Consider the following 15385-nt stretch of genomic DNA (forward strand, 5'->3'; position numbering starts at 1 on the left):
TACACTCTCTCATCTACTAAGAGTGACCTTTGGCCATGTTTATATAGCCTTTGAGTGAGCTAAGGTTAGGGTTTCCCTTGTCCTCTAGTCCATTCACACCTCACCTTCCCTCATGCCCCCTTGCTTACATAGGGTTCTCATGCTATACTTCTAACACTTGCTCAGTACCAAATAGTCCAATCATCCCCTAGAAAATGATGCTTCCAATGGTGTATACTCACTCAAGTGAGATTTCGTTCTCAATATTACTCACAAATTTTGTGCCCTTGGTGAACAAAATGCTATATCGTCACAATCACAATTCTTGCACCGAGGAGACTTGCTTGATGTTAGATAGAGATGGGCTCTCAAAGCCAACATTGAGCATCATTGGCTCAATTAGCTAAGCACCCAAAGCCCCTATTTGTAGACTGAACCAAATGTAAAAGCAACCTAAACTAGCATGAGTGTACTTTACTTCAAGCAATCTCTTGGAGCTTGAAAGAAGTTGAACACAACATGCTCCTATAGTGAGGGGTCTTGGTCTTATAGTATATTGAACATGCAAATTCAAGGGCACTTAGCCTCTGTTAATGCAATGTTTCTCGTCCCACAAAGTACCCTTTATGCAAGTTCCTCTCTAAAGCAAGACTCGGAATTTGGGGGATATAGTACAAAGTCTAATGAGCCTCCAAGTATTCCTCAACATAGTTCTGACTAATTTTACCTCAACTGATGGTAGCTCTTATCTTAGTGAGACTCAAAGTTTGATGTGCTTGGCTCTATGTAGGCTATTTAATAAGACGTTCCATTAGTGCATGGGACCCAAAAGAATTGTGATTCCAAGGTGTATATTGTCAATGTGGTGAGGCCTCATTGAGTATCCCCGTGTAGGTCAAAGAATGTCTCCTAACAAATTACCCCAAAGGTTGTTGCTTCTTCTTTAGCTCCGTTAACACTAGTTCTTACAATAAAGCTTCATCTCTCATTCCTCATGATTGCAAGAAGTAAAGAGATCCAAGAGCATGTGGTAGAGTCATTGACTTTCCTTCTCCATGTTGTATTAAAAAATGCAAGTAATCGCATCATCCAAGTGTAGCCCCTAAAGCTACCACCTTGGCTTCTACAAACCTACACCACCACCAACTTAACTTATTTGAATCTACACCACTGCAGCTTCAATGTCGAGAGAAGAAGAAGAAGAAGAAGAAGAAGAAGAGCTTCTTCCAATTAGTCATTCAAGATATGGAAGTAAGAGGGGAAGAAGATAAGAAAGCAAGGAGTGAAGATTGAGTTTCACCCTCCCTAGTCCCTCACTCTCTTCTCTCTCCCTCTCTCAAGCAATGGGAGAAATATGCAAGCAAACAAAAGGATAGAGAATTGATAGAACCAAAAGTTGCACACACAAGAATGAGCTCTCTATTCACCTTTACACATTGGATACATATGATTAGGGTCTCACTTTAGAGTTGGTCACCCTCTACCCTTTTCCTCTTGTGTCAAGTCCTCCTTATTTTTTACATTTCACTTTGGGCACTGCCTTGAGGTAAGAGAATTAGAGTTTCCCACAACCTCCTCATCCATTGTGGGTCTTTTCTTACTCATCCATTGTGCACAATCTCCACAACTTTTGTTGGGGTCTTCTAGTTTTACTCCAAGAGATAATACAACTTACACAAGTGCAAGCCCACATCTCTCACTTTGTTTTTAGAAAAATATAGGAATTTCGTATTTGCAAGTAATGGATCGAAAGATAACATATTTGCCTTACAAACATACAATGCCTAAAATAGCAGAGTGAAGTACTCAAAAGTTACAACTCTTTCCTAAAATCAAATATGCCATGCTTATTGGCCTTTTTCATTTTTGGACACTTACATTACTATATTTAGTAGCTGTTATTTTTTATAGTGTTTAGTTACATGAACATGCCATCTATCATAGTTCTTACAAAATTTACACAAGAAGATACTCTAAGGGGACCGACCAAAGAGATCATTGTTGTAAAGAGCCCAAGGATAAAACCTCTAAAAAATAAACAATATCACCTAATAATTCTTAGTTATAATCATTCCATAACTAAGCTAGAGAGAATAGACTCAAAAAGAGGAGATTAAGAAGAGTGAGAGAGAAGAAATATCTACATCGTGTCAGCAACTAATGTCCATCTACCATAGCACAAACATAATTATCATTAAATATATATATATGTTCCACCCCTCACACCCTCCAACTTCATCATCACAATAATCACCATCTCCCTCTCTGTTAATATATCAACACCACCCTCTAGCATAGTCACCACCATCTCCAACTTTATTCACAATACTTCTCATATCTCTCTTTGACATTATTTCACCATCCCCATCATTAGTAATAGTCTAATAACATGGAGCACATACATCACCACCACCATTATCTTACGTATATGTTGGTAGTTTGTAGACTATGAAGGTATTTGAACATTGATTTGTAAGATCATATAACTTTGGAATCCCATGTTTTACATGTTCATCACTCATTATAATATAAAGTTCCAATAGTTGTAAGCATTGAGGCTATGAGACACACTAAGAGAATTTGGCTTATAGAGAGAGAATTCTCATAGGGATGTGAAATTTTGAGATGCTTTAAACTTGCAAATAACATTTGATTAAGTTACTATTCAAATACGCAAGGTTATTTAGCACATGTGATGCACATGGTAGTTATTTCATAGTAACAAGCCAAGGACCCGAGGATGCAATGGATGTCAAAGGAAAAAGTTATGACAAGTTACAACAACTGGGTTTTGGTAGTCAGTTGATGCCAATTTGGAGCTTAGGACAATTATTTGGCCACTAAGTGTCAATGATTGGTAACACTAGGATCTAGGCATTAATTAATTGATTAATGCTAGTCTAAGGGTCAAAACAAGTTAGGGACCACTCCAGGTTGTAAATGGCCTGGCCATTTAATTATGGATGGCCACATTAAATTTGGGTAGGGTCAAAAGGGCTCAAATTAATTTTTAACCTTATTTAATTTTAAAAATTAATTTAATAACTAAATAATGCTAAAATTTGCATTTAAAAGATTGTCACTTAGTAAAAACACCCATGCAAACTGAGAAAATATTTGTGGGCCTGATTTTAGCAAGAGTTTCCAACCTGTGTGAGAGAGAGGAAGAGGCTGTGGATCAAAAATTGGCTTCAGACCAGACATTCAGGAGGCTGCCAACAACTGCAAGATACCTTGGTGATGCAAGGACATGATTTATGATGTGTGTTGATGCAAGTGGTAGCATTTAATGTAAGTGATAGTAGCCACTTTCTTGACAATAGGCAACGACAATCTATGTTTATTTGAGCAAATAGCAATTAATTCCAACCATTTTCCCACGTGAAATCCTTGAATTTTGTCTCTAACATTCTCTCACCTTCTACAACCCATTCTTAAAATATCTCGACCATTTGGAGTAAATCACAATCAAATTTGATAGACATCAAAGGAAATTTTGTTGTAAACCATAAATTTTTATAATATTTGAGATTTAACGATCACCTCGAGACTCATTCCATCAATAGAAGGCATAGTACAGTAAAGTCAACACATGCAATTTGTGGTATTGTTGAATTTGGGGTAGTATTTAGCAAGTTGGGGTCCAATTAGAGCAAGTCCTTAGTGAAAATCAAGGGGCAATTTGCCCAATTTATATGTTGATTGTTGAAATAGCATAGAGCTTTTGGATCAACCAAGAAAAATTTGAAAATTCAACTTATAATCAACCCATTAGCAATTGAAGATAAAGAAATACCAAAAAGGCCACCAATTTTGGGGACCAACATGGTGTCCATTGTCCAAGATTTTAAAGGTTAAGTGTGAATTTTAACTTATGTTTATATATCAATTGCTATAATTAAGTGCTTGATCAAGCAACTACCATCACTCCACAAAAGGAAGGTTAGCTTCATAATAAAATACTTTGGATATGCTATCTAGGTATAGGATGGAAATTGTAAGCACATATACTATCACCACCATTATCTTGTGTATGTCTTGGTAGCTTATAAACTATGAGGGCATTCAAACCTTGATTTCTAAGCTTGTATAGCTTTGGAATTCCATGTTTCACATGTTCATCACTCATCCTAATGTGGAGTTGCAATACCTTTAAGCATTGAGGCTATGAGACACAATGAGGAGATTTAGCTCATAGAGAGAATAAAATGCTTTGGATATGCTATCAAAGTATAGGATGGAAATTGTAAGCCAATATCCATGCAATAGAAGAAACATCTGAACATGAGCAATGATACAAAAGAGCGGCTAGAAGACCCTACTATATACAAGAAAATCAAAGGGATTTACTATGTCTATATTTGTGTGTTTGTATACAAGAGTATACTTATATGATCGAGTATGTAGATAGCTTCACAATGGCTTATTTTTCTTTATACGTATGTGTACAATTTTGCCACCCTTCTTCATCCCTTAATATGATTTCTTTGTATAAGGTATGTTTAAGAATTCCTGCATAAGAACAAGTAATCATTGTTCTTTTAGATTTCTTGGATATTCTAGGATCATCTTGAAAATGTTCATAATCAAGTGGAGCAACATTTATTGGATCTTGAGTGCTTTTGCATGTGATTTCTCCAAAATATCAGATATCGATGCATGATTACAATTCTTAAAGATGGACAAAATGAGAGTAGTGATGAGTAGATTTCTTAGGAAAGATTAAAACCAATAGACTTAGGACTTCTAGTGTTTGTCAATCTCAATGTGTTCTTCTCATAATCAATCTTGGTGTAAAAAGGACATTACAAAGGCCTTTAAGGGAAGAATATACAATTTAATATTCTAAAGAAATGATAAGAAAATTTATATTTTTTTTAATTTATCATATGCTTCTTTTGTGATGTATATAAGTTTAAAGATGATCTAGAGAATTATTAGAAAAGAGAGAAAAGATAACCTAAATTTGGATTTTAGAACCAAGGATTTGAGAAGATCAAGCCAAATTTCATTAGGTTTGCATAGCTTGAAACTCATGTTGTTTTTTTAAGAAAAGGAGTATAATTATATCTATGCAATTAGCTTTCTAAATCCATGAAATTTTCTTTCTATCTAGGCTTGAATATTTGTTTGAGATAACTATATGGTTTTGACTTCATGGTATTTTTGGTTTTGTGAATTGCAAAGAATGAGGTATTTTTGTTGCATATTTTCTAATCTAGATTTGCATGTGTACTCATGAGATGTAGTAGATAGGGAGAAGATTAGAGATTAAAGAATCCAAGTTATGGTTATATGACCCTTTGTAAAGGATATTAGCTAGTCTTGAGTACAACTAGGTCATAATCAATGGTAGCTTATTGACCACTCTTATGCTTGGGTTGTTTTTTCAAACCTCTTTGAATATACCAACTAGTGGATATAATAAACATTAAAAAATCTCTAAATCATCATGTACCTCGTTGGCAAAATACAAAAGAACTAATGAGGTGTTGGTTGTATAAGAAGTTTGCGCTTGGTGATTGTGTACTGTGAGGTTTTTTAAGGTGGGCTAGTTATACTACTTAGGGGTATGGCTTGGCCTTAATAAAAGTTAGCAATGTTCTAAAGTGAATGGGGTTTTTCCCCCATCTCAACATGTTATATCTAGAGTTTTAGTTTATCCATTTTATAGTAAAAGTTGTGCGCCTTTTGAAGTATGCACACACGGTATATATCTTATGTAGGATTCTAAAATTAATGACTCGCTTTTTCATTAATTATTGATGATGATGTAGCATGGCCATGAGACCATTTAGAAACCCAGTATTCCTAATGCATTACTTAATGGGGTGATCAAAGCACTGTGACGGGGATATCTGGTACAGATATTACAATTTATGAAGGGGGAAGAAAGTGTATGCCAAGTGTAAGAGTGTACACAAGAACCAAGGAGTTACACATAAATGAAGATGGATTAAGTTCTAAGAAGAGGAAGTGCATTAGCATTGTGTATATGTATTTATGTGTGCATCCGAGGACGCCTAGGAATGTTTACTTGTGTGTAATGAGCATTGCATTCATTTGGGGTCATCCTCTCCCTTACAAGTCAAGGTTTAAGGTCTTTTCTCTCTTAATTAAGAAGAGAAGTAATTTTTTCACTAAGAAAAATGAGAGAGGTAATTCTCTCACTAAGAAATACGAGAGACATGATCCTCTAGAAGTAAGGAGAGAAGTGATTTTCTCTTTCTAAGGTCTAAGATGGCACAAGCTTTTGTGGGAAGTCAATCTTAAGGTTGAGACCCAAGGCAATCTAATAAACTCTCCTTATCTATGACTCTAGGTGGTTGCATGGACCATAAGTTAAGAGTACAGTTTAAAAGGCTGATTTTCTTAAAATAGACATAGTGAATCCATTTTTAAAATATCTCGCGATAAAAAGCCGATCTCTAAAAAAGACTCGTGAGGGTTATCAGAAACGGCGAGATCTAGAACTTTTGTATTGTATGTTTTTCCATCCGAGCAACACACAGAGAGATATTCCAAAATTGGTGCTACAGAGTAGGTCCTGGAATAGCCACATCTTGCATGAAGATCAACCTTTCCAATCTTGGCACTCAAGCCTCTCTCCAAGAAGAGAAGCTCTTGGAGCCTATAAAAAGGGAAACTCTCCTTGGGTGTGGAGAAGGTGAAGGAAGCATCACTTTGCATGTATCCAAGAGGAGAAGAGAAGGAGCAAGTGCTGCAAAAGTTCTGCTGAAATCAAGTTCCAAGAGGAGAAGAGAAGGTGCAAGTGCTACGAAAGCTCTACTGAAATCAAGCTCCAAGAGGAGAGCCCTACACATTGTGTAGGAGAGAAGGGGAGACTCCAGAAGCATCAAAATGTGCCAACTTTCAAGTTGTGCTAGTATTATCCGGTTGTATACTGTGCAAGGAATTGTGATCTTGTTCCCAAGATCTACAAGTTAATAACTCGTTTATGTGTAAGAAAGGAGCTTACTCCTTGTCAATAATATAACTCCACAAGGGGGAGGACTAGGGAGGACTAGCACATCTTCCAATCCTTAGTGTGTTGTCAATCTCTCTATCTCTATCTCTTTCTCTCTACATCTTTCTTTTCACTCATCTATTTTCTCTCTACACCAACATAATATTCACCATATATCTTTTAAGTATATAAGAAGGTTAAGTGCATATCTCAAATCTTATAACAGTGGTATCATAGCAAGTCTCTTTGCTGATATCTAGTACAAACAATACAAGTTATGAAGGGGAAAGGAAGTGTCTGCCAAAGTGTAAGAGTGTACACAAGTACCAAGGAGTTACACATAAATGAAGATGGATTGAGTTCTAAGAAAAGGAAGTGCATTAGCATTGTGTATATGTATTTATGTGTGCATCCGAGAACACATGGAAATGTTTACTTGTGTGTAATGAGCATTGCATTCATTTGGGGTCATCCTCTCCCTTACAAGTCAAGGTTTAACGTATTTTCTCTCTTAATGAATTAAGAAGAGAAGTAATTCTTTCACTAAGAAAAATGAGAGAGGTAATTCTCTCACTAAGAAAGATGAGAGACGTAATACTCTGAAAGTGAGAGAAGTGATTTTCCCTTTCTAAGGTCTAAGATAACACAAGCTTTTGTGCAAAGTCAATCTTAAGATTGAGGCCCAAGACAATCTAATGAGCTCTCCTTATCTATGGCTCAAGGTGGTTGCATGGACCATAAGCTAAGAGTAGAGTTTAAAAAGCTGTTTTTCTTAAAATAGACATGGTGAATTTATTTTTTAAATATCTCGCAATAGAAAGTCAATCTCTAAAAACGGCCCGCATGGGTTATCAAAAACCGTGAGACCGACCACTTTTGTATTGTATGTTTTTCCATTCGGACAACACACAGAGAGAGATTCTAAAATTGGTGCTTATAATAGGTCCTAAAATAGCCACATCTTGCATGAAGATCAACCTTTCCAATCTTGGCACTCAAGTCTCTCTCCAAGAAAAAAAGCTCTTATGAGTCTATAAAAAGAGAGGCTCTCCTTAGGTGTGGAGGAGGTGAAGGAAACATCACTTTACATACATCCAAGAGAAAAAGAGGAGCAAGTGCTGTGAAAGCTCTGTTGAAATCAAGTTCTAAGAGAAAAAGAAAAGGTGCAAGTGCTACAGAAGCTCTGCTGAGATCAAGCTCCAAGAGGAGATCCCTACACAATATGTGTAGAAGATAAGGTGTAGGTACTGCGAAAGCTCTATTGAAATCAAGCTTCAAGAGGAAAGCTCTACACATTGTGTAGGAGAGGAGAGACTCAAGAAGGATCAAAATGTGCCAACTATCAAGTTTCGCAAGTGTTAGCCGATCGTATACCGTGCAAGGAACTATGATCTTGTTCCCAAGATCTACAAGTTAAAAACTGGTTTATGTATAACAGAGGAGCTTGCTCCTTGTCAATAATATAACTCCAATAGGGGAGAAACTAGCGCATCTTCTAATTCCTGGTATATTCTCTCTCTCTCTCTCTCTCTCTCTCTCTCTCTCTCTCTCTCTCTCTCTCTCTCTCTCTCTCTCTCTCTCTCTCTCTCTCTCTCTCTCTCTCTCTCTCTCTCTCTCTCTCTCTCTCTCTCTACATCTTTCTTTTCTCATATATATTTTCTCTTTGCACCAACATAATATTCACCCTATATCTTTTAAGTATATAAGAAGATTGAGTGTATATCTCGAATCTTATAACAGCAGTAGTGTGGTCATAATCAAGTATTACTTTGAAGAACTAAAATTTTAGCATTAACTTCTAAGAGAAGTAAATCATCAACTACATGAGCAATTGCAAGTGTTCCCTTGAAGGGTTACAACAAACTAATGTGAAAATAATTATGTTACCAACAAGAAAAAATTGTCCAATCTAAATAAATTTTAGAGTTAAATTTAACTTTAGATACCTTTCAATGTTTGATAGCCTCCTCTTTTTAATCAAAAGTCATAATAAAACTATCTTTATAAGAAAATCTAAGTATAAAATCTATCAAATCATGGTATTATATTTCTAAAGACCTAAGTCACAAGAAATTATTAAGTTTATCAATAACCTTGTATAGAAATGTCATGTGGATAGTGGCTAAAGCATTAGTTGTTTAAACAATAGTTATATTACTATGGAGATAGAAAATATGGATTTTTTGTATCCATGGACTTTGATTATGTACTAATGCGTTAGTACATACACAACGATAACTAGACACATAGTTGCCAAGAATTGTGGCACTCGATAACCTTGACATCTAGATTAAGTTTAAAGACTACTATCATAATACCAAATAGCCTAAACTCAAAGAGAAACTCAAAGTCAAACATACAATCATTTTTTCCAAAATAATAAGAACGTGAAAATTTTGGAGATGCATGAAAATTTTATGTCGTATACTTTTCAAATGAATGAATTAAAAAAGAAATACACAGTATTACTTGGTCCCAATCATTATGATCCATGAAAGTTTCTAATAATCCTTATTATCAAATGCAAACGTCACCTTTCATCTTAAATATTAATCTCTCTTTTTTCCTTATTTTTATAAGATTTATTTTCTTGGATTGCTATAATCAATAAATGGTCCAATACTATGCAATAGTTGCTACAATCAATAATCAATCCATTACTATGTAATAGGAAGGATTTTAATGGGACTTGTCTAATAGCTTGGCAAAATGTAAGGTCACAAATATCTTGAAATAAAGGATTGTGTAAAATAGTGGCATCCAATTAAACATAGCAATCAAGGTTGCAGTTATAAACACAACATTGTCTCATATGATATCTATTTTATGGCTTGCTAGAGCCACCCCCACACCCTCCTCCCATTCGATCCCATTCCCAAAACCAAAAAAGAAAACCATAAATCAACTCAATACCATTTGCAAAAACTACATATGGAGTGGAGACAATAACCAACATCTTGAAATGTACATTCAAGCTCTGTCATCCAACTCACAAGGTCCAAAGTAGCTGAATGGACAACCTTCTCCCACATTCAATTCATATCAAATTGCCTTTCAACCTCAATGCCTTTACCTTTATCTAGCAAAGGCAACCTTCTTCCCTTACCTCCACTTAAACCCAACTCAAAAATAACCTCACACACTCAAAAAGATGAAATCTCGAACAAACAACCAACCATTGAGAGTATCCCCACACCTCCATGAATTGTAAATGTAATAAGCTTGCCCTTAGCCTAAGTCGTAAACTAATTTGTACATGACATCCCTCAATCTCCAAGAACAAATTGATTAAGCAAAATCCACCTCCATGAATTCTAAATGTAATAAGCTTGCCCTTAGCCTAAGTCATACATTGATTTGTACATGACATTCCTCAATCTCCGAGAAGAAATTGATTTAAGGAAAATCCACCTTTGATGTGTACGAAAGCATAGACCTATATTCGTTTTCAATAATCAAAGGCCTAATTTACTCTCAACTCACATTTAGGATTATTCTTGTTTCAAGTTTTCAACAAGGATAGGTTTGCTAAGATGCAAAGTCTAAATCAACAATCGCCACCCCCTATTAGACCTCACACTCAAGCAAAGGTATCATGATATATCTCCCACAAATGGTCAATTAGTTGAGGAAACTAAACTCTCATATGCAAGCTTCCCCCCACTACCATCTTCTAACTAGGAACAATCCCTCAAAAATGTGTTAATTCTTGGTCTACCCTAAACACACTACTACTTGGGCAAGCTATGTGCCTCTACCTAAATGGTACTTGATCCATGTCATATGTAACTACACTTTTCCTTCCATAGTGTGTACTTTGGTATCTTCTTGTTTAGCTTAAATTCAAGCCTTTTGTTCAAAATCTAACAATTCATTAGACACCCTAGAACTTAGTTTTTTTTTTTAACAGTGCATGGCGAACTCACATACATATGGACAATCCAATTCTTCATTCACACATGTCAATCAGCATGTGCAAGGACACCCTAAAAGTTTGAAGAATGTGCCATACGACACCAACTTTAGTTGTAAGACTTCCAAGAAAGCCAAATCAGTTCTTGGTTAAGCTCAAGCATAGACTTATTAAACCTGCTGGGCAACTCCATCTAAGATGTGCGAGAAACCATTGGGACTATGGAAACACAGACTTCTATACATGATCCTACAACAAATCGGAGAGAACCTCTCGAAGCTTTTAATTGTGATCGATGTTAAGTACATTGCGTTGCTCGTAAGATTTTGCAGAGATCTGAGGGTATGGAACAAAACGGAATTTCTTTACCACGTATGAAGAATAAAGCAGCCAAACAAACCCACTCTACTAAGACAGCCGCGAAGAAAGGGGGGGGGAGGGGCACAGACAGACAGAGAGAGAGAGAGAGAGAGAGTGTGTGTGTGTGTGTGTGTGTGTGTGTGTGTGTGTGTGTGTGTGAGGCTTTGAAATTTATCAATCTGGGGCTGAACCCAAAAAAGGCCCCAAGTGCATAGACAGCCAACGCAAGATGTACGAGAGAGAGAGAGAGAGAGAGAGAGAGAGAGAGAGAGAGAGAGAGGGGTTATGACAGTTTGCATTGAACCTTGAACTTGTGGAAACAGAGGACCCCCGCCTCGACTTCGTGTGACAGCGTTTTGGAAAAGAGTGTTTCGGAAAAATTAGCAACCACAAATCACATCTTTCCAACCAGTGAAGCTGGCCCATAAACTGGCCCAGCCATGTTGGTTGGCAAGCTATTGCTTTCAAGTTTCAGTCACCTTGTCATACTCTCGCTGCTGGACTCTGATAGTATCTTCAGCCTCTTCACACGTTTGACAAAATCCCTGCAAAAATGTTAAACAAGCATTAATTTACACCTTAATTACATATCAGCACAGATAAGACACGTAATCCCCCATGTTTGCAGTAATGCATGATAGACTCCATGTCAGCTTAGTAAGACTAAGAACCTTCCAAAAACACGCATCATTCCCTGTTATGCATAATGTCAGCTGAGTAATAAGAATTACCTGTATGGTTCCTCACCAACAGGTCTTGAAGAACCCCTAGAGTCAACACACACCACCCGATTCAGAATTTCAAGTTTTTGAACACCAAACATGGCTGACAGCCTCTCGTAAAGCTCCTCATATGAGTCAAATACAGAAAGATCTACAGTTCGCCCAACCTCGTCACTTTCTCGAAACACTTTGCAATGGTTGAAGGCATTGTCAACATTATTCATGGCTCGGTCTCTATCAAGAATGCTTGCTTGTTCTCGGAACCAATCAAGAGTTCCAACTTCATTGTAAGTGGACTCAAAACTTTCCCATTGTTGTTGTAAGGTATTTGATCTTTTACCATGTCCTGTGATGCACCCGTGCATCTTATCAAGCACTTCGGATTGATTTCCATCTGACATGGTCTCATGTCCATGGCCATCTGAAGCACTGCCACCAGACAGTTGAGTGGGGTGAGATTTTACTGATTGACTAGTGTCAATCGCCTTGCCAAAGAGTAGGAATGGTGCATTCTTGGTGCTGGAGCTTCCATTTCTATCCCAATTCAATACACTACTGCTTGATGCAGGCTCAGTACTACTAGAACTTCCAACTGTCAACAAGGTCGAGAGCTGGTTCTGGACACCCAAGTTGCTCCGATCAGCTAAATTACCTATATTAAGCTCAGTTGACACCCTAGTACCAGCCACCACCGGATTGTCTTGGTGCTCATAAAAGCTCTCCAAGAACATACCTGGTTGGGACATGATGGGTTGAAAGTCCTGAAATGCTAGCCCAAAGTTACGATCATGCCTGGCTCCCTGCATGCCTGCAGGAACACTGTCCACATACCCATGCCAAGAGTTAATGTGCCCCAGCATATTGCTGGCAAGTGGTGCCATCGTAAACCCCATAATGCCAGCCTGACCATCAACTTGGAGCTCTGGTGGTTGCGAAAGCCGCAATTTTTTCTTTGGCAAAGAAAATGACGGCAGCTGCATTGGGGATACGAGCTCCACTTGCCATGGACTCACTCGTACAATGCCCTGAAGCAGGTCTGGTTCATCCCATGTAACCTGCAAAACAGTCAAACTGTAATTTAACAAAGGTTATGAGTACCAGACATTATATCAAATTGCATGCAACTCTAATGTTGCTGTGTAGATTTAGCAGTTAAAGTATCTGCCACTGGTTTACAAGATGCAACAATGTTTCCAAGAAGCACCAGCCATAGTACGAATGTCAATTCTTGCTGCATCAACCATGTAAGCCAAAATTGATCAATTTCACAATTTTACAAGTTGACACATTTTCACAGAATTTGTTAGCATGCTATTAAATTATCAAAATCAGAAAGAACATTGACCTGCAACATCTTCCAAGGAGAATTGGGCCAGTGCACAGGATCAGCCTCTTGCACTTTGGCAATGGTCCCCATAAACCAACTAATTCGAGATGCATCCTCAGTTTCTACTGCCATCTTGAAACGCATCCCAGGAGCCCAGCTTTGCTGTAGGGCTGCCTTCACTGCAGATGCTTTGACACAGAATTCTGAAATGGTAGCCCGTGGATAGTAAACAACCTCGAATGGCTGCCCCTCTGCCGCCAGCATAGCCGCTTCCGTGACAGATTTAGCAGTAACCCGAGCACGGTTCCTAGCAAAGTTACTGGTAGTGGTGCCAGCGTCTGTACTTGCTCTAATGGCACGATTCAAACTTGTCAAAGTTGTGTTGCCTTCTGCCGGCCCCAGGAAGTCATAGGAACTATCCTGAGGCTTCAGTTCCCACCTTGATGAAGAACGCACACCTGCTGCTGAAATATGCCAAGAAGAATAATCCCCTGCACTGGTTCCTCTGGAAGACCGTCGCACGCCTACACACAGCTCCCCTCCAGCACTTCTCAAGAACACAATGGCATCACCAGCAACAAGTTTCTTCTGGTTAACAAAGTTGCTCCAGCCAGTGGTAAGAAGATGACGCCTTGGCGTGCCCCGGTAGATGTGCCGGAACTTCCACACAGTACCGTGAACATCCTTTGCATGCACAATCTGAACCGGCGGATCCTCGGTGTAATCCAGCCGGGGGAAGATGGTCTCGGCACAGTAACGAGGGACGGAGAAGCCACCGCCATTGTTGGCATCACTCTGGGTTAGGGTTTTAGCAAATGACGCTGATTTCTCAGGCAGAGGGGGTGATGGTGGGGAATCCTCTAATGGATCAGAAACCACGACAGGGTCTGGCTTCAGGCGGATGCGGGCATAAACCTCGTCTGTCTCGATGTCGGCGAGGAACTGCACCGAGAGTACGCGGCAAGGGACAGTGCAGGTGAGGGCAAGAGACGGCGGGAAGTCGGGCGGGGATGCGGCATGCTCCGCGTGGCCCTGTGGGAAGTAGATTACCTTGGCTCCAACCCTAGGCAGGTGCACCATGGCTCCGGCGCAGGCATGCCACAACTGAGAATCGAGCCCAGTACCGCCGCCGCCGCCGCCACTGCTGCTGCTGCCGCCGCTGTTGCGGTGGCCATTATCAGGTGCCGGGGGTGGGTCGGCGGTGCGCTTGCGCAGCGCTGCTCCTACCCACGGGGCGCGGTGGTCGTCTCCGCCATGGTCCATCTTCAGGCTGTTGACGCTCATTGAGAAGGGCCCGGGCATCCCAGACGCCAAGGGGGGGGTCGCCAGGGCGATCTGTCTTGCTGAAAAAACAGGCAAGACACAGCGAGAGAGAGAGAGAGAGAGAGAGAGAGACGAATGATAAGCTGTGGATGCGTCAGGAAACTGGGATGGGGAGGCGGAAAGGTGCCATGGCAGGAGGGGTGCTGATGAGCAATCTATGGCGCATGGCAAAATCTACGGGGGAGGCATGGCAGGATGGGCAGAGTATGAGAGAGAGAGAGAGAGAGAGACGACCGACAAGCATAAAAGGCACGAAGTTTTTCTTCTAGCCTATATGGATTGTTCGTAGGGAAGCAGCAAGGTGTGCTATCAGCAGTACTGCTGTGGAACGGAACCCGAGAAGGGGGAGGCCAAAAAACAAAAAAAGAAAAGAAAAGCAGAGCTGCAAATGTCTTGCCCCACAGACAGACACAAAAGAGAGAGAGAGAGAGAGAGAGAGAGAGAGAGAGAGAGGGAGAGCTCTCTCAGAGCACTGGCAGCTGATGTGTGAGAGAGAGAGTGAGAGAGAGAGACACATCAAACACAGACAACAAAAGAACCGGGTTCGAGAAAAAGAAAAGCAAAAGACATCATATTCCGTTTCGCTGTTGTTGTTCATTGTTTTTCCGATTTTTTAAATAAAACAATTCGCCCCGTTTATTAAATACCCATAAAACCCCGCACGACGAAGGAAATCTGTGTTGGTCAATTTTTGTAGGAACATCAAATGCACGCACGAGCCACGTCATCCCCCCGCCAATTAATTCCAATGAATAAATGGAAACCCCCACCCTAAGGAAAAAAATAAGAAGATC

General features: G+C 39.4%; 1 protein-coding gene across 1 annotated transcript; it reads right to left on the reverse strand.

Moving 5' to 3' along the window:
* Nucleotides 1-11473: 11473 nt before the first annotated feature.
* On the reverse strand, nt 11474-15013 carry LOC148030397 (auxin response factor 18-like). The gene is made up of 3 exons (XM_087686722.1): nt 13287-15013; nt 11951-12996; nt 11474-11764 (listed from the first exon to the last, which is right to left on the reverse strand). The coding sequence occupies exons 1-3, from the start codon at nt 14568-14570 to the stop codon at nt 11695-11697; spliced, it is 2400 nt and encodes a 799-aa protein (XP_087542848.1). The 5' UTR covers nt 14571-15013; the 3' UTR covers nt 11474-11694.
* Between the last annotated feature and the right edge of the window lie 372 nt (nt 15014-15385).

Source organism: Lygodium microphyllum, chromosome 10, assembly GCF_053477565.2.
Source record: "Lygodium microphyllum isolate KBCC chromosome 10, Lygodium_microphyllum_v1.1.10, whole genome shotgun sequence".
Lineage (NCBI taxonomy): Eukaryota > Viridiplantae > Streptophyta > Polypodiopsida > Schizaeales > Lygodiaceae > Lygodium > Lygodium microphyllum.

Coding starts and splice junctions, on each gene's coding strand:
- LOC148030397 (XM_087686722.1), bottom strand. CDS start 14,570: ATGCCCGGGCCCTTCTCAATGAGCGTCAACAGCCTGAAGATGGACCAT. Junction 12,997..13,286: donor CTCCTTGGAAGATGTTGCAG/GTCAATGTTCTT, acceptor ACTGTTTTGCAG/GTTACATGGGATGAACCAGA. Junction 11,765..11,950: donor GTTGGTGAGGAACCATACAG/GTAATTCTTATT, acceptor ACATTTTTGCAG/GGATTTTGTCAAACGTGTGA.